Below are 19,556 nucleotides of genomic sequence, written 5' to 3' on the forward strand. Positions count from 1 at the left end.
ACAGGGCAACACAGAAACAGACAGTACAAACAATCATGCACACACACACACACACACACACACCTAGGGAGAATTTAGAGAGACCAATTAACCTCACAGTCATGTTTTTCGTGTTTTTGGACTGTGGGAGGAAGCTGGATTACCCGGAGAGAACCCATGCATGCACAGGGAGAACCTGCAAACTCCGTGCAGAAATACCCCGAGCCGGGAATCGAACCCAGGACCTTTTTGCTGCAAGGCAACTGTGCAGCCCACATACTATATTCTAACCTCAAAAATTAGGTAAAATAACACATAGTATGATGTCGAAAACTAGGGAAAAAGACACGGTATAGTCTTACCTCAAAAACGAGGTAAACTGACACATAGCATAGAGTAATGTCAAAAATTATACTATATAGTCTTACCTCAAATCGATGCAACATGACATCATATAGTATGTCAAAAACGATGCAATAATCTTCTCAAGAAGGAGGTAAAATGACATTGTAGTGTGACGTTGAGTAGAACATTGAAAATTCAGTGTTAAAAATGACGTCATTTGACCTGCTGGAACAGCCTCGGCAGGTTATACCATTTTTGCAAGGGGAGGGGAAATTTGTTTTAGTTTTCCTTCTATTTTGTGCAGCTAGTTCTGTTCTAATAGTATTTTTTTTAACTAAAAATTACTTAGAAATTATTTTGACCAGTATTTGTTTGTATTTTAGTTATTTGTCCTCTGTGTGTCAGCAGTGGCCTGATCAGCCACTATGGAAATGTACCTCGTCATGTTCGTTAGGTCAGTTTGTGCTCGAGTTCTTTGTATTACCACCTGAGTTGAAGTGACATAGTACATACATGTGTGTATGTATGTATGTATGCAAAAATAATATATGCGGCCCAATTTCATTTTAACCCCCCAGCCTCCAAAAACCCCCACATATTTGTCATCAAGATTTGCTGTGTGAACGTAGCTGAAAGTGTTCCCAAGTACACTTGCTATATTTTGAGTAAATCTTGCTAAAATCTCACCTGTTTCATCAGACCTTTACTAGCATCCTTGGGTAATTGTTGGTACAAATCCTGAAATATATATTTTATTGCAGCAACAATCTCACAATGGAAAAAAAACAACAACCATTTATTTTGACATATATTCAGTTGGTGAAATTAAACTAGGTTTTTTTCAGGATTTTTAATAAATACAACAAAACACACTACCCTCTAAAACCCAGAAATGGTGCTTTATTTCTGTCAACTTGTTTTTTGCTGCGACGCAGACTTCTGCTCCGGCGTCTTGTCTGGTTGGGGCCGTCTATCTCACCCTGCCTTTGGCCTTGCCTCTTCCTTTGGCGCTGCAAATTAGACAGAAATGTTAGCACAAATTAGCATCACAGTTAGCATTGACACTCAGGGATTACATGAAAGAAAAACAAAACTTTAGTTGATATATTAATTTAGTTGTCAAACGTGGATAAAAATGAATGAAGGCAAACCTTGCAGATTCTTACCAATAATCTTATTTACAGATTCTAGGGCCAGGTTAGTTTGGAACAGCTTTCCCCCCTAATAAATGACTCAAATTTAGCATTTAAATCTTCATTCATTCCAGCATGAAAAAAACCAAACCAGGAAATTCTTAAGAGGGCAATATTTCTTCATTATATAATGCGGCCTATTCCGCATTATATAATGCGGAATAGAGCCAGTAAAATAGACTGGCTCTATTTTACTGATGTTAATTGATAGGTTTATGATGTTAATCTTGCATTTAGGAGCTCTGTATTACATGCTACATGAGAGTCATGGGAGGGGAGAGCTGGACCAGGTCAAAAGAAAGGGCAAACACCAGACTATTAGTAAAGGATGCCACTGGCAGACCATGACTGTTCTAAATAGAGAACCCAAACTTTGTTTTTATTTTTTAAAGCTTTAAGTCTATTTAAAAAATGCTCCCGTAGAATTAGTTTTTTCAAGAGACGAGTGTGTGAGTTTACAGACGGCTACTGCTTACCTCTGGGTGGCCTGAACCCGATTCAGGAGCAAGTTGATCTGTTGTGAAGGACAAACGGACTAGTTAAAGTCACACCGAATGCTAGATGGAATCTGGTGGTGCTGAAGAAGAACTGAGACGTTGTTTGTTTCACTGATGGACGTCTAACTAATTCCTGACTGAGCTCGATCATCAAGAAAGATCAGAGAGGAAAAGGCAACATGATCTCAGAAATGAAATGCTTATCATCACTGGCTGTCAAAATGCCGCTACAGCTGAGGAATGAAGAGCCATCTGACAAAATGATTTCAGCTCAAAGTGAACGAGAGAGACAGCATGCCTTCAAGATATAAAAAGGTGAATAAAAAACACATTAAAAGCAAGTGACTTGTTAAATGGCAACTATGATATTTGCATAAAGGGTATCTTTAAAGATCTATGATATTAGTCAGCAATGCTGATATTGTTAGCATATGTATTCGGAAAATAGGAATTTCCATTAAGAGTGATTTAAATAAACTGCTTGGCCAAAAAAAAAGAAATTATACTTATGTGCTCCTCACCAATGTCAATATTTAGCTAATTATGCTCATGCTAACATTAACCATCATATGCATATCCACTCCACTTATCTAAATGAGAACCTTTTAACAACCGTTTAAAGACCCAATTCCAACACTAAGTAGCTAAATAACAAAAACTATTTTAAAAATTATTTTGTTCTTTACTCTGTAACTTAAATATTGCTTTTTAGACCTCTGCTGGATTTTCAGAAGTGTTACCTTAATTATAACCAGAACCAGTCACACAGGAACCTTGCAGTTCCACTGATGTATTCAGTTCATTTTGCCGATTTTCGAGCAGCTGTCTCAAAAATATGCCCATCGGCTTTAACACCGTTAGCATAATTAGCACTAACGCTAATGTCATGGTTGGAACACAGACAAATTTATTAATCATGAGAAAGACTATTTACTTTGGCTCAGAAAGTCTAGTGTAGGCATTTAAACTAGAGTCAAGTAAATTTGTTGGAAAAATGTTAATGCAAAGGAAAAGCGTTTGCAAAGAGGTACAATGTGAACTACTGGAAAAATTTGTGGTATATGTTGATTTTGTCACAAATCAACAGATAATGTCAAAACCAAAAGTTGATTATATAAAAATATCACATGCAATATTACTAATATTATTAATAGTATTTCCATCTGTGGGACAATAAAAGCCCCGCAGATGGAAAATATATTATGTTCTTCTGTATGTAATTGATTATTTAGCAAACAATCTTTGCTGTATTAACCAATAATAACATTGTTTAATCAACACATCTACTTCTCTGATGCTAGCTACTTAGGCACTGAGTATTTATACTTAAACTTAAACATAATGTGTTATTTACTTTAGGTTTTCAGGTCAGTACTCACGTCATATTTCTGTCTCTTGAGCTTCTCGGTGTAGTCGAATTTCTCCGCTTCCAGCATCATCAGCCACTGCCACAGATCACCGGCCTTCTCCCTTTTAAGCATAAGGCAGAAAAATCAGCGGCTGAAAACCAAAACCTGCTACAAACTCACACGACAGATGGCTTTTGATTAATGAACCGATGTCCTGCCTCAGACTCACTTCAGCTTGTCCTCGTTCAGATGGTCAACGTTGAGCGGTTTCCTCCGCTCTGCCAGAATCTTTCTCTTCTTTTCCCTCTCTGTTTGCTTCTTTGCTCCCTTCCTTCCATCTTGCTGCAAAATCAAAAAAGGTGCAGGATGTTGATTTTGATTTTTTTTAAAATTATTAGATTAAAATAAAACAAAATCCTGAACGGTGACCGACCCTTTGCTGGCCACCATATTGTTGAGTCATGTTAGTCAGGGCCTTTTTCTTCTTTGCATCCTCATCTTGCTTCTTACGAGCCTCCTCTTGTTCCTTCCTCTCTTTTTCTTCCTGTGAAGCAAATAGTGCAAAAATCCGCCATCTATACACCTGTTGACTGTACTGTACTACAAACCTGCTTTTTTCATCTAAAAAAGCCCAGGACTAAGTAAAAGAAAAACAAACAGAAAAATCTAAGCTACAATGACAAAGACGTTTTTGTTTTTTTGTAAAAAATCTGACTATGTATTAAAAAAAAATCTGTTTTCCTTCTCTCAATGTGTTAAACAAATCCTTGACCACATAACAAGAATCACCTGCACTGTGGCACGTTTGTCAAGGGCAAGCTAGTCTTAAAGAGACAGTAGCCAAAAATTGAGCATTTCACACATAAAATACCAACAGGCAGAAACATTGTTCAATTTGAAAAAAACATGAAGGAATTTAAATTAAAAGCGTGTCAATGAGCACGACGCATTGAAATACCATGCTGATACTTTTCCTAACAAACATGCTCATGCCTTTTGAGGTTCAACATTTCCACCCTTTTTGTGTTGCAACCACAAACTTCAAGGTATTTCATTGACAATTTATGATACAGACCAATGCAAGGAAAAATACATAGCTTTTATTTATTTATTTATTTATTTATTTTGTAGTACAAGTGAAAGGGGAATTTTGTTTTACCAGTCTAGAAGTCACCTGATTATTCAGACTCGTCTCTAACAACAATCGATTTCCTCCTGCAGATTAAAGGTGGTGTAAAACGCCAGGTTTTCTTTGGTTCCATCCAGAACTTTCTATGAGTAACTTTGGACCAATTTGAGATTCCTCTCCCGCTTACAAAAATCACTTTAACCGCAGCTTCAAAAGGTACTCACAACCAAACGATTCTGCCTCTCTTTCTCCTGCTCGGTGCGGATCCTCTGCTGTTCAGCCCTCTCAGCACGACGCTTCTCCTAATCATCCACACCCACACACACACACACACACATGCGTGCGTGCGTACAAACAAAACGTAATTGTTTGCTGGGTGGTACATCACTTTGGCAGTGGTCTGTGCCTTCATGGAAGACTTACAATCCTGTTAACAAGAGCGATGAGCTCCTCCTCGTCCTTCTTTCTCTGGATAAAGTGGGCCTCGATCAGAGACTGCAGCTCAGACAGATCTTTCTCCTGACGCTTCCTGTGGATGTCCTACAAGGAGGTCACACACACACACACACACACACACACTCAAATGGGCCTCCACTCAAAACGTCCACTCCTGATACAACTTCATTGACACTTGGGTAGCTTACGCCCTAAAACTTAGGCTTTAAACATCAGCAACATTCACCAGATGCTTATATTTTTTCCAACCTTAGACAGTTTGACTCACATCAAAGTCAACTTTTTCCCCCTCCGGTATCTTAGGAACGGCGATCGGCGGAGCGAACGCCCTGCAAAGGAACACATCTGTTAGAATAATAATAATAATAATAATAATAATAATAATAATTTGTGCACTGATTAATTAGATTTAGGAAGGTGGTAAAAACTTACTTTGGTTTGGGCCTGGACTCGTCTGTTATAGCAGAAAAAGAAAAAAGTATCTGTTCTGTTAATTTTTTAACAGATTTACTGAGAATTAATTGCTGCTTATGCATTAGCATAACATGCTAACACATTATTCTTTGATAGTACTCATTATTTAGAGTCAATAATAAAAGGCCCATATACCATGCAAAATAAATTGGTTTATAAATGATATAAATGGGTAAAAATGGTTAATTTATGCATCATTGTTCCTTTTCTTTCTAATCTCTTGCTTCATACACTCTCATGTAAATACACTGCTCAGCTGTCATGACGTGAGTTTTGCTACCAAAACTCAATCTAGCCCTTAATTAAAGGGCTAATTAAAAGTTCAATTAATTTAATAATGCGCAGCAGTGTTAATCTTTTTAATAATTTGTGTTTTTTAACAGTGTGAATTTGCAGTTATGTAATGGGAGAATTCGTTGGTCATACTTCATACCTTCATCTGCAGCTGGATGCTCTAAAGGAAAGAACAGAGGAAAAGTAAGTGTGTCAAAACGCAAAACACAGAGGGATTTTTGGTGTCCCTCTGTGAACGACTAGAAATATTTCTGACATTTTCTTCAAAGTTTCCGCATGATTTTTTAAAAATTACAGTCCTAATTATAATTAGTGCAACATGTAGGCCATCACGGACCCCAATCATGACACTAGATAGCAGGTTTTTATACTCCAATGTGGGAAAGTAAAATAATTAGCAAAGTTAACCAATATGAACCAAAAATTATGCTTATTTTTTATATAATTATGTGACTATAAACATAACTGGTCTCCAAGAGTTATTTCTCTTAAAGTAAAAATTGGTAGAAATACTTTTGCACTCTTTACTAGAAAATACAAAGTATATAACATTATTTTTAAAATGTCCTCCCACATCTGAGGAGTTTAAATTTAAAGCCAGATTTTTTTTTTCCGTTTAGGTAAAATCACATACACTTGGAAAAAATGTAAAATTATGTGACATTATTATAAGTTCTTATTAATCTACTCAATTGTAAAATCTCATACATAAAACACCATCAGTGATCCTTAATAGCAAATATATTTTCCACCCATAAAGTTAAACAGCAAGTCCCAGAACAGCCACCATTAAGAGTAGATTGTTAAAACCGGTTCATTTGACAGCGTGCTTTTTAGAGTTTATAATATTGTAAATGTACCTTCATCCGCAGCTGGAGCCTCTAACAAGAAAGGACAGAGGGAAATGTTATAGCATCAACAGGCAGAATATGAATGGATTTCCTTTTATTACTTCCAAACCCTGCATTACCGAGGTCTGATATTTACTTTATATATTCTGATGTGGAAACCTTTCTTGCATGTCAGAGGGTGAAATAGAAAGCCTGAACTCATTCTGTATGCCATGTCACACCAGGGTTTCAAGGCACAAAAATTGTTTTTTGTTTGTGTTTTTTTCGGATAAAGGAAGGCAGCTCTTCTATTAAAGTGTGTTATCAGAATAAATCTGAAGCCAAGAGTGGAAAATAACAAGCTATTTGCATTACGAGTAAATCCTTCCATAGCACAACATAGAGAAGATTGGAAAATTAGTATTTGAGATATCAACAAGCAGCTCAGCTCTTAATGTATTTTTGTCCAAACTGCACAACAGAAAGAAGAAAAAAAACAACAACATTGCCAGTCTGCACAACACAATTTCAAAGTACCTTCTTCTGCAGGCTCTTTGTAACGTAATCGGAGGAGACAGCATGAAATGGAAAACACATCATCAATAAAAGTGGCTCAGCTCAAGTCAGGTAGCTTAGAAAATGATTTCTACTACGTTGGGATTCAAGAAAATAACAAGATATTAAATTCAAGTTTCACATAAGGATAAAGGAAGCTAGATGCAGTAAAACAGCCCCAGATCATGACACTGCCACCCCTTTATAAGGGGTTTTGTCCTCTCAGGTGTTAAAAAGTTGCCTTGTTTATCTTCCTGACCTTTACCAGCATTGATGAATTGTTCCCCATCCGCTCAGTCCAGATGGTGCTGCTGATTAAAGACTGTAGCCTCGACCGGCGCGGAATAAATAAACACAAAAGTTAATAAATAAATGTTTTTCTCACTTTAAAGGTTTCAGTTCCTTTTTCATGACGTTGATTGTTTAGTTATATTGGGGTAAACATCACAATATTGAGTCGGTGTAATAAGAATAATTTTGGAATTATGGAAGCAGAGTGGATTTTGGTCCTTTAAAGATTAAACATGGAATGGGACAATTTTCTTGAGAAATGGTTTTAATAACAGAGAAATGTATCTTTGTTTTTGCAGGAGCACACAAATATACTGCAGTAATAAATGTTATTAGTTGGGGGGAAAAAACTGTCATAATCTGCACAGATTCTCTGAAGTTTCTTACAAACGCACAAAAATTAAGGTGAAAGGCAGAAAACAAATCTCCATTCAGGTCTTTGAGTTTTACGTCTGGGGAGGTCAGACTAAAATAACTACAGAACATCCAAATAAAAATGTTTATACATGTGTAGTGCCTATACAAATCTCTGGCACTCTCAGCACATTAATTTGATGTAATTTGGTTTATTGATTTCTCTTTCATGCCTTATTATACATTTCAGGACATGTTGGTTGAAACTTTTTACCAATATTTGAGGTTTTTAGACTGACTGAGCTCCCAGTATCCCGACAAGAAAACTTCTAATCTGTAGACAGGGCCGGCCAAAGGTTTTATGGGGCCCAGAGGATATTTCAGTTTTGGGGGGCCCATTTAATCTTATTTTGCTTGACCATCCACAGTTTGTGTATTGTTCGCTTGGCTGAGTGGACATAAATGCATGAAAGGATTTATCTAGGTTTGTTTGTAAACAGCTCAGATAACAGCCTGTTGTTTTTAAGAACAAGAAGATTAAAACCGGCACATCCATCAAATCTGATACATGATTTATTTTATTTTTTTTTGCATTCCAGAAAATCTCAAAGCGATTTTAGAAATCAGCTCATTCTTCTTATAATAGATTACAAATCAAAAGTTTTGAGATTATTTGTGTAGAAATTCAAGTGCTCTTGAGGGCCCCCTGTGGTGTGGAGGTCTTCAAGTAACTGCTTATAGTTTTGGCTGGCTCTGTGTGCAGTTCATGGGGGGGAAAAAAGTAAAAAGAGGGTTTTTGTTTTACCTTCAGTAGTGGAGATAGGGGGCTCTGAGGAAAAAAGATGTAACACAAACATTAGATAAAAAAAAAATTTGACATTTTATATAATAACTACTCTGATTCCAATCAGAGTAAAGGATGTGAAAAGTGGAAATAAATGAACCTGGTCTTAACGTTATTCCTGCACATAGACGGCAAATGTCCCTTAAGTGGATTCAGCGACACAAACAAATGGATATCTCATTTAGAGTAAATTCATCTGATCCTAACTGCAGGCAGCGGCTGAGCAGCCAAACAAAGCAGTGATTACTGATGACTGGACTCAAAACGGCTAATGGGACTAAAATGAATGAGCAGCTATGAAAAGACAACATCGTTTACAGTAATCTGCAGGTGGAGGCTGCTTCTCACAGATTTCATTCAGTCAGCTCTGCATGCGTTATTTGCAAACGGCAGAAGTAAAGGCCATAAATTAGGCCGTTATAATATCAAATGAAGCCGTCGTCGCCATAAATGTTATTGCAGTTTGTAAAAACGAGAGACGAAACCACAAAGTATTTAAAAGATGAGAATTACCTTCTACTCCAGGTGGAGCTTCTTCTAAAAACAAGAATAAAAACAGAAAGAAACAAAAAAACAGTCAAAGCTCTGCCATTGCAGACATGACAAAAGACTTGCAGCAACACACACACAAACACACTTTGCTGAGATTATACAACCCCGAGGGGGCAAGCACAGAGCAGAATGAAAAGGCTGCGTTCACAGACAAAAAAAAAAAGCCCTTTTTTTCTCTTTTCTTTGAGCCTTTATGACTGAATGAACCAAATATGGATTAGTGGCAAACAGCTCCCAGCAGGAATCTGGTCACTCTGCACACTGTCATATCACCGTCTCTTGGGATGCATAAAAAAACAGTGCTGGACATTTATCGTGAGCAAAGGTACAAACACGGAGGGATGAGCTTAGATCACCGACGGAGCCGTCTGTAATGCGCCCCAATAGATCCTTGTAGCCTCAGACGGTAAAGCAGCTCTGTGCCGTCGTGTAGGATAGACTTGGAAAAAGTACACGCACATTTCTTTGGAAAGATGTGCAAAAAAAAAAAAAAAAAAAAAACTCGCCTAAAATAAATTAGTTGTTAATTTTCCACACTTTAAAAGCATGCACCCATCACTGCGCTTGACAGGCGAGGTGTTAGCACTCTGAATCCTGCTGTCTGTGCTTTTCCTCGCTGACAGCAGGCATGTAACTCCAACAAAGAGGCTGCACACGTGAAGCCTTCGCCTTCCCGTTGCTTCGTCTTCCACCTGAGCTGACATAATCAGGTCAGCCGCGTCTAAGAATGGAGGCTAGAAGTGACGAGTTCTTTTTTTTTTTTCTTTTTTAACAAAAAAGAAGCATCAAACCACTTCAGAAGTCGTCACTTACCTTCCTCCCTGAAAAGAAATTAGGCACAGATTTGAAATGATCAGAGAGCATCTGATTGTTGTTTTTTTATTGTGATAAAAAGCTTTAGAAGTGGATTTTACTTACCCCGCCTCCTCCACTAGAACTTCTTCAATTACTTCTTCCTCCACAACTTCTTCTTCGACGACGTCCTCCGCTGCTTCCTCAGACATTTTAGCTTATAGTTTCTTTAATCAAACAGAAGAAAAACAAGCAATTATATTACAGGGTTTCTTCAGGTTTCACTAACTCAGATTTAAAACTTTTTATTTTTAAAGACGACAAAAAGGTCGTATATCTCATATAGTAGTAGAACCAAGATTTTATTGCGCAGATTAAACGCAGCATCGTACGGGTTAGCAAGAGAGGTGGAGATAGTGGCAAAGATGAACGTCCGTCCAGCAAACTGACGATAAATTTACATTTACCCATGATAAAAACGCAAAATGGCATTTAGCTAGCTAGCCAGCTAGCAAGGGTATGTTAGCAGCTAGTTAGCGGTAGCGTCGACCACCTCGAGTCACAGATGATGTCCGAGTATGACTCAAATGTTTGCCTGACAGAAAAAGTCTCTTTAGAAAAAAAAGTACATAGAATATAAAAGATGAAATTAGCCCTGTCACAACAAAATTTTATTAGTGATTAATTAAGGCCAACTTAAATGTTTTGGAATGATTTTAAGACATTTCAAGGCCATCATTTTAGAGACATTGATTCAAGACTTTTTAAGGATGTGCGAACGCCCTGTGTTCATAGAAACTGCTCACATTTATCACATTTTGTGTTTTTTTTTTTTGTTAGACGACTTCAGTTTTCCACGAATCTGATTAGTTACAATAAGCTCATTTCTCAGATGTTTTCCTGCTGTGATTATTTACCTGGTTCCCTGTTTTTAATCACTCTAATGTTACAACAAGCCCTCGACAGATGGCTCATTTCTTCCCCAGCGTTCGGAGCCTTTTATTATTTGTGCAAACAATAAAAACAACGGGAAAAAGAGAGAGAGAGAGAGAAAATATCTTGGCGGTAGGGCTGTGAAGTTGGAACAGTAGTAGAAGGAGAAATGATTCTGCAGGCTGAGGCCCAGGGTGTTAAACAGCTCCAGGCCTAATCCGCAGTCATTTCCTCTTGGCGCTGATCAAGGCTGCAGGCAGCCGACGGAGGCCTGAGTTGCGCTCAAACTGCAGGGAAATCATGAATTTTTTAATGACCCACTGACGCATCTGAAGACGAGATGTGTGTGTGTGTGTTTTTTTAAATCCTCACACTGGTTGATCAGGTAGCAGAGACTGCTTTGAAGCAGTTTGTTGCAAGGGATGCACCTAGTTTTCAGATCTCCTGTCATCAAATCGAACAGGAAGTGCACATTGATTATTAGACTAGGGGTTTAAATCACGATTTAAGGAATGCATGAAAAGTAGAGGCTAAAGTTTTTCTCTTCTTTACAAAATAGCTCAAGAACAATAAAAGTTGACAATAGTAATTTTATTTTGTTGCCTACATGTTCTGTAGGTGAACCTCAAACCGGCTTAATGTTTTTTTGCAGCACCTTACAGGATTGTCTTGTATTTACCTCCTTCCATCAACTCCAACCAGCTATGCTAGATTTGTATGTAGGCGAAGATGTTTCAACTTATAAATTTACTAATAAGGTAATTTAAAAAAAATGAATTGGTCATACTGGTCTTTCATTTGGATGCATCACCTTAACAAGGACTACATGCTAAATGAAACCGATTTCCACCACTCCAATAAAAAACACAATTTGTATCTTATAATTATGAGAAAGCCTTAACAATGAGATGCATGTTTTTTGAGGGGTTTTTCCCCAACGGAGTGAGTTTCCGTAGATTTGGAAAACATGGATGAGCCCCCCCCCCCTTCACAATTTAGCAAAACAATGAAGTTTGAGACTTTAAAAGTGACAAAATGAGTAAATGTTCACTCTATATAATGTTGATTATAGAGGAAAAGATGAACAGTTCCCTGCTATTGAATAAACTATTTTTTCACAAAACATTTGCATTTATTTTTTTTGCCTAGCATGCATAATATTGTACACTTTTTTCCTCATTCTTCTCGTTATATCATAACTAAAGTACGCTAACATTAGCTGGTTAAATAGTCGGGCTATTTGCTGCTCCTCTACGGCTACGGTAAAGTGACTGTATAAACAAATCAAGTCAGTCACAATTTGGGTCCAATTGTGAATTCGGACCAAGATTTAAGAATGACCAGAGGTCGTGAAGTCCTGAAAGGTAAAAGAAAATGAACTTTATAAATCAATGTGCTTTTCACAACTTCCACCTTGTCCTACCTCTAACCGCTCTGTTTTATATACAGCCTCTATGTTACTTTTTAGCAGAGGTGCTTCAAACATTGATCCAAGCACAGCAGTGACCTCTGACTGCTGGAGATCAAGGTGAACTGGAGCAGACTGCATCAGAGTGCTATGTCATTGGATTAGATGTCAAGATTTGATTGCACACAACACTTCCTTCAGAGTTTTTTTTTTTCCTATTTTTTTTCCCCTACAGGCTTATAAATCACACGATCATAAAATCCAATGTCAGAATGGCTGAAGAGCGAAGGGGAGAGCGAGGGTCTATTTTTAAGAATAATAGGACGAGCTCTTGAACAGGTGCGGAGCAGCACCTCCAGACAATGGCTCTGGCTCACCTCGTCTGTACTCCAGTAAATCAGTGGGCCGCGTCCAAACATTCAGAGGGCTATTTATGTTGCTGCAGGTTCGACTTCCAGCTGCCAGTAATGGGGAGAGAGGACATTTTTACAACAATAGAGCCGAGGAGAAGCGGATCTCGACTTTGAAACGAGCCAGATTTCTTCTAATACTTTGAAAGTTTGAACGTTGAAGGTCTAAACGCACATTTGAATCTAATTGGGTATTTCTTCTCGAGACTTGGTGTTTCTCACCATTTAGTTTCTCAAAGTCAAACACTGTGGTATTTGATAGGGGGCCGGTAGAGATTAGTGTGGGGGAAGTCAAAGGTCGAGGAAGTGAGGGGAAAAAGCAGTGGGATACGGAAAAACAGAAGATGCTTTATAATGCATCAGAGTGGGACACATGAAAGCGTGGAACTGTGGAACAGCACACCAACTGACGGTGGCGGGAATGTTGCTGGTGCTGCTTTCAGCGTTAAGGAGCATTAAGTCAAAGCCTGCAAAGCATGCCACCAACACAGCGGTCTCAGGGGCGAGCTTAGCACCTTCTTCATACTCGTATGCAGAACTCTGAACAAAAAGCAGGAAGAAAGTTCCCCCTAAAGCCAACTTAGGCCACGTTGGATATAGTTATATCTCCATTTCTGGCTTTTTAATACTGCATGTAAAATCACTTGGTACATCATGTCAATATCAGATATTACACCAATGTCTTTCATGTTTAAAACCACGCCGAAAGCTGTCTTTTAAGTTCTCTTTTACGATCATGTTCATTTAGTTGTCCCTGAGGTCAAGGCCACTCTTACCTCTTACGCTATGCGTCCCCTGAAGAAGCGATGGGATTTAGGGCAAGTGTTGTTCTTCCTCTTCTACATCCAACCAAATACAAACTCGGTCATCCTCTCTTCCAGCCAAACGGCACAACTTAAAACAGCCCAGGGGGTCTTGTGACCGCATGTCTTTGCTATGACTGGTTGGGACGGTCCCTTCTATTGTTGGAGACACAAAGTCAGATGAGACGTACCTGGACCTAAATACAGCCTTCACATGCTGGTCATGAATTGCACCGGGGGGCAAAAGGAGGAGGAAGGGAGGGTGGAGAATTGTAGCAAAATAAGACAGATAATATAGATAATTTAGACAGATTGGACAGAGGATCTTTGGAACTTGCCTTAACTGAGATCTTGTGATTGTGTGCTATACAATTATAGAATTTAATATATTTAACTAAAAAGTAAAAAAAAAAGTCTCGCATTTTTTTCAAACAATAAATGACAAACATTCTGACACCATGTGAAAACACGAAAAATCTAGGCTAGCTAGCAAAGGACTTCAGTTTAACACCACCAAGCTAGCAGAATACGACAATTAAAAATTCCACTTACATTAATCTTGCTTTAATAGTGTAAAATGAAGTTCATGATGCAATCAGTGAATAAATAAAATAATAAATTTATCTTCATCTATGATGAGTAAGTTAGCTAGCTAGCTAGTGAGTAAGCCAGCTAACTAGCTAGCTAACTATAAAGCAAGCTAAGTAGCTACAATGGCTAGAATATCATTTTGGTAAATAAAATGATTCCATAATGCACATCAAACATTTCAAAATTTGTTCAGATTGTATAGTTTAAAATTACTTTTCAAATTATAATAAGCGTTGTCATATTTAGAACTTAGCAATCATTTTAAATACCTTATTTTATCATGGATATTGAGACATTAGGTGATGACACCTAAATATTGACTGTTCTGTGGTAATTTTAGGATGACTTTGCGAAAACGATAAAATGGTGCCTTAAAATTCGCTTAAAGGAAGATATCCCTCCATGACAGAAACTGGATGGAAGGGACGTTAGACATAAATAAAGGAAACAATGTAGAGCGTATAGAGCACAAAGAAGAAAAGGAAACAAAGAAGAAAGGATGGAAGGAATTAGGAAAAGAAATGGAGGTTTTACATGAGTGGCTGGATGGGAAAAAAGGAAGTAGGTCACAACGGAAGAAGGAAGGCACAATCAAAAAACAAAAGACAGAAAATGGGACTAAAGGAAGGGAGGAAATAAAGGAAAGAAAACTCAAGGAAGAGAAAGACAGGAAGAAAGGAACTGAACATAAAAACTTGAAAAATGTCAAGGACAAGACAAGAAAAGATACAACAAAAACAAACTAGGTATGGATAAATGGAATAAATGGCACAAGGAAAGAATTAAAGAAGGGGAGAAGAAAATTTAAGAAATGTTAGAATGATAAGACAAAAAAAGATGTTAGAAGACAGCAAGGACTTGATGAACCTGAACCACTTCAGGTTCATCAAGTCCTGAGATGGAAAATGTTGTATACTAATTGTCAATACCTGGAAAAAACAAAGAAAATTCCAGACTTTTCCTGACAGTGAAGGAATCCTGGCTTTACAATCCATTTCATCCACAGAATATTTCACAATCTTGGTAAACACACTGTAAAAACAGCTTACAGGTAAATCAAAGGGGAAAAAATTGCCGCTATGAACAAAAGAGAAGCTTGAATACATAATGTGGAAGACATATGGGAGAATGTAAGGCATGAAAAGAGACTTCAACTGGAATACCTCGATGTCTTTATTGTTGCAGTTGAGTTGCAGTACAATGTTACAAACATCCATCCACGTTCATGACACCGAGATACAGAATAAGATACAAGTACAGATGTGTGTGTGTTGCATAGGCTTGGCGCTACACAAACAAGTGCCTGGTTAAAAACTGAAAAAGAAAAGCATAAAAAACATCAAAAAAGGACACAAGATTGTAAAAAAAAAAAAAAAATACAGCACAATAAAACCACTGTATTAAAAAAAAATAAATGTCACATTAATTCACTCTTTATAAAATATTTTGGTCAAGCTCCCTGCTTTTTGGAGGAGCCAAAGGAATGTGATTGTCAGACTGTTGAGCAGTAACATTAATCGATTTAATGCCCTGACAAACCGTTCATGTACTAATCAAAGCTTGTGCCACGCTGACGATATGAGCTACATAACAACATGTTCGGAGAGAAAAATCAAAAAAATAATCACAGAATCTTTGTTGCGATTCTTTCATCTTCTATTGCGCCGGAAACGTTCTCGTTGCAATCGTAAGGCGAGAGGTTCTACATAGTGGTAAATATCCTTAAACTGCTAACTCGTTACATTGCTCGAGCAGAAGAGGAGTGGAAGAGATTACTGTAAAAGACAGAATACAAAACTTGGTCTTCTTTGCACATTTTCCATACACAGCACAGCTTCAAAGCAGCGAAGGCACCACGAGCATTTCAAACAGGAATGTAAGAAGATTTTTTTGTTTTATTTTTTATTTTTTTCACAGCACTGAGGTGATGGATTTCCCCCCTTAGAGACTTACTCCATTTTTTTACTCTCTTTGTCGCACTTAAATGTTTTAATATCAACGATAACCTGAGTACATTTTTAAAAATAGTTTTCAAAAGATAATTTCATGTGTTAAGGGGAAAAAGCTTTCCACACCAACCAGCTAACAGACACACTGTAGTAACTGGTAATGAGTATTCAAACACAATTGGTCCTGAATTTCTTTTCATCAGTTTTTTAAGCTTTATTTTGACATCTTTAAGCCTACTTCATGTTGTCAAACAGGTTCTTTTTAGGCGATTTCCTGATTCTAGACTTCAGACAGTATAAACAGAATTAAAAAAAAAATTGGATTAATCACTGTAAATTAAGGAAATAAAAATGGGAACATTTTTGCACAGGGACAATTGGGTTTGAATAAAGTTATTTACCCCCAAATTAAAAAATAAATAAAAAAATAAAATCACTGGAAAATTCATTTTGTACCTTTATTTAAGTTATCTTTGTCTGATATTAAATTTGTGTTTGATGTGAGGAATTTAAGTGGGACAACAACAATAATAATAAAAAACAGGAGAAATCAGTAAGGAGGCAAACACTTTTCCCAGTGCTGTATAAACTGATCTCAAAAGCTTTTAAAAAAAAACTAAACAACAACAGCCAGATACGATAAACCACATTAAAACTTAAATTAAAATGACATAAAGGATAATAATAAGTCATAATGGCCTTCTGAATATTCAGCACTCCTTTCACCTTCACAATTAACCGTCTGTTGGTGAAGTTTTCCATCGAAAATAAAAAAAAGAAGCAAAAAATACCTTCTATGAGCATAGAGATGTTATACATGATACAATGATACTCAAAACGTCACATGTGCTAACTTATATTACTCAGACCTTTCCTCTGCTATTATTAAGACATAATTAATACAAGTGAAATCTGCTAAAATCTAGAAGTGCTTACATTTCTATCCTGAACAGGTGGCTGCTGAGTATAAAATAGCGATGTGTGAAGCCGTCTCTTTAAATATAAATTAAAAAAGAAAAAAAAAAGATTAAGGAGAGTTGGAAAGTAATCTGTAAGAGGGAGAGATCTGGTTTCACTCGTCTATTTGGAACGGGGGAACTTAAAAAGTGGAGGAATCTAAAAATCTAAAATGCTGATTGGGAACTCATTCGGGTCTAAAAATGTCCAAATTTCACAGCGTTTTTTTTTTTCTTTTTCTCCTCCTCTGTTATTTTCAGAACCTAACCCATTGTGCAAAAAGTACTAAACTTGGCAAAAATGCAGGAGGTGTTTCATTACAGTGTGGTGTCGTTCCTCGTAGGGATCTGGTCGTTATTTGGTTCTTAGGAAAAAATTGTTCAAAAGGTAGAATCTTGGATTGTCGTGGTCCCCAGCTTTAGTGGCTCCTTTAAGACATTAGTGTCCCATACCTGGTGAAAGACACGATACAAGTCCATCAGTGGCAGACAGGTGTGGGTTAATGGCCGATCGTCAGACACGCGGGGTCAAAGTAAATAAAGAGCACAGCGAGGAGCTGGAGTCACGTAGTTACATGCAGTCAATGTGCCATTCAGAGGGCAGCATTACGCAAGCAGTGGCTTGAAAAAAGGAGTCATTTGGTCAAACGTCAGCGTATTTTGTTGCGATTTAGACAGCTTAACCCATAACTTTGAAATTGAAAGACAATAATATATGTATTTTTAAATTTTTTTTGCTAAGTAAAATCTGAAAAATGTGGCGTGGATTTATATCCAGAGCAAGCATTCCTCTTTTTAATGTGCTTTGATTTTTATTTTGATATATTTGGAACAGATTTTAGCCATACAATTTTGAGAATATACACTTGTCACAGTGATTGCATGAGAAAAATTATGCAAAAACTGCACATCAACCTGAACACAATGCACGGGGATGGTGATGGCAGCATCATGCTTTCCTTTACACAAGTTAGTTGTTTTTCCCCCCTAAAATCTGAAAACAGAAGTAAAATGTAGTCTAACTGCACTAGCTTTCAAAATCAAAAACATCTAATTTGGTATACATTTACAGACTCTGTCTTTTTAGACAAATGTTTCTCATAGTTAGCGAGGGTAAAAGTGTCTCTGAATTGAAAAGGTTGCTGACCTCTGGTATAGATCAATGCATTTTCACTTGTTAGAGTGGCCCAGTCAAAGTCTGGACCTAAATTCCGATGAGAACATATTCCAAGTCTTTAAAAACAATCCTTTGCATTGAACATGTCTACTCTTTAGTTATTTTGAATAGTATCTAGATATGCTAATATGGCAGAGACACAATAGAAGTAGTTTTGAGTGAGGGTGAATACAAAGACACTTTAATTTTTTCCAAAATATGTGCTACTTTGTTTTAATCGTTTTAAAGGCTCTACAAAATACACAGATGTTTGTGGATGTAACATAATGAAATGTGAAAATGTTAAAAGATTATCATTAGATATTATTAGATGAGCAATGCTAACCGCGACGAGCTAGCAATATTTTCAAAATGAAACCATTTCAAGTAAAGCTTATTTTTCCACATATGCTGCCAACGTGTGCGTGTTTTGCAGCGTCAAACGTCCACCAAGGTCCTGCAGCCAGCTCTGGGTGAGAAATCTGAAATCTGTACAAATCCTCTGTCATCCTCTAAGTCGGCCTGAAATGGTTGCACTAATCTGCAACATACCAGCCATTAATGTGACAAAACCGGCCTGGCAGGAGCTCCGCTTCTAACACTCATCGGGTCTAGAGCAGCAAAAGTGGAGCCGTGCGTGTGTGAAAAAGCTAAAAGGTTTGAGTGGCGTCACAATGGCTGCTGAGTGTGTTTATAGAAGCAGGAGGAAGGAGGGGAGCATGCATGTGTGTTGTCCCCCGTGCAATGAACAAGCGGCGCATTACATCGACATGTACAGAATCCATCAAGGCCAAAGTTCTCGCCTGCCTGACTGCCGGAGGGGAGCGGAGGTGGTGGTGGAGTGAAGGAGAGGAAAGTGAGGGGGGGAAGAGGGGCTGCAATCCGATTTTAAAATAGCAAGCAATGTTTAGGTGGCATCCTAAAAGGCTGTGGAGTCAAACAAATGGCACCCTGGAAAAAGACAGCAGGGAGGGCAGTGGTGTGGCCAGTTTTCGGTTTAAGGACACGGTGCTGTGTAAACCAGAGCTCTGTCGACAATTTAACACGTGTCGCAAAAAGGTCACGTGTCTAATCTTCACGTGAACATTCGAGGGTAAAAAAACTGGGAAAAGGTGGTACTTTTAAAAAATGTCAATGCACTTTGCAACCCTCTTTGGTTGGAGAGGGTAAAGTGACAGCTTGCCCACTCTGCAAATGCTCTTCACAAATCTGGTGCTCTCTGACCAGATTGGTCAGGTCTAAGGATTAAAATGTATTAGTCCTTTGTGAGGCACGAAATTTTAGGTAATAGAGATAAAACTGCACTAAATTTAACTCTTAATTTTAAGGTTACATGTGGATAAACGTCTTTTATTTTGGGTGTTAACTTCCAGAAAATCTCTTTCAGACCCTCCCATAAATACTTTTTTGCTAAAT

General features: G+C 37.6%; 2 protein-coding genes across 8 annotated transcripts in view; both read right to left on the reverse strand.

The window, feature by feature from the left end:
• Nucleotides 1–1,202: 1,202 nt before the first annotated feature.
• Nucleotides 1,203–13,594, reverse strand: tnnt2e (troponin T2e, cardiac). Of its 2 annotated transcripts, XM_028044428.1 has the most exons (17): nucleotides 13,462–13,594; nucleotides 10,061–10,161; nucleotides 9,956–9,963; nucleotides 9,104–9,127; nucleotides 8,552–8,575; nucleotides 7,084–7,098; nucleotides 6,577–6,597; nucleotides 5,856–5,876; nucleotides 5,381–5,402; nucleotides 5,217–5,277; nucleotides 4,916–5,032; nucleotides 4,717–4,794; nucleotides 3,797–3,907; nucleotides 3,593–3,705; nucleotides 3,394–3,484; nucleotides 1,994–2,031; nucleotides 1,203–1,334 (listed from the first exon to the last, which is right to left on the reverse strand). In XM_028044428.1, exons 2-17 carry the CDS (start codon nucleotides 10,144–10,146, stop codon nucleotides 1,295–1,297), a joined length of 870 nt encoding a protein of 289 aa, XP_027900229.1. In that variant the 5' UTR covers nucleotides 10,147–10,161; nucleotides 13,462–13,594; the 3' UTR covers nucleotides 1,203–1,294. The 2 variants fall into 2 exon arrangements, with proteins under 2 accessions (XP_027900229.1, XP_027900230.1); XM_028044429.1 differs by lacking the exon at nucleotides 7,084–7,098 and having other exon boundaries at nucleotides 1,205–1,334.
• A 1,640-nt stretch (nucleotides 13,595–15,234) lies between these two features.
• Nucleotides 15,235–19,556, reverse strand: part of cald1a (caldesmon 1a) — a 71,774-nt gene continuing 67,452 nt past the window's right edge. For all 6 annotated transcript variants that reach the window (XM_028043440.1, XM_028043439.1, XM_028043437.1 and 3 more), the window contains one exon: nucleotides 15,235–17,437. In XM_028043440.1, the coding sequence (XP_027899241.1) occupies nucleotides 17,424–17,437 (14 nt within the window). In that variant the 3' untranslated portion in view covers nucleotides 15,235–17,423. The remainder of the gene's footprint in view (nucleotides 17,438–19,556) is intronic.

This window comes from Xiphophorus couchianus, chromosome 17, assembly GCF_001444195.1.
Source record: "Xiphophorus couchianus chromosome 17, X_couchianus-1.0, whole genome shotgun sequence".
Lineage (NCBI taxonomy): Eukaryota > Metazoa > Chordata > Actinopteri > Cyprinodontiformes > Poeciliidae > Xiphophorus > Xiphophorus couchianus.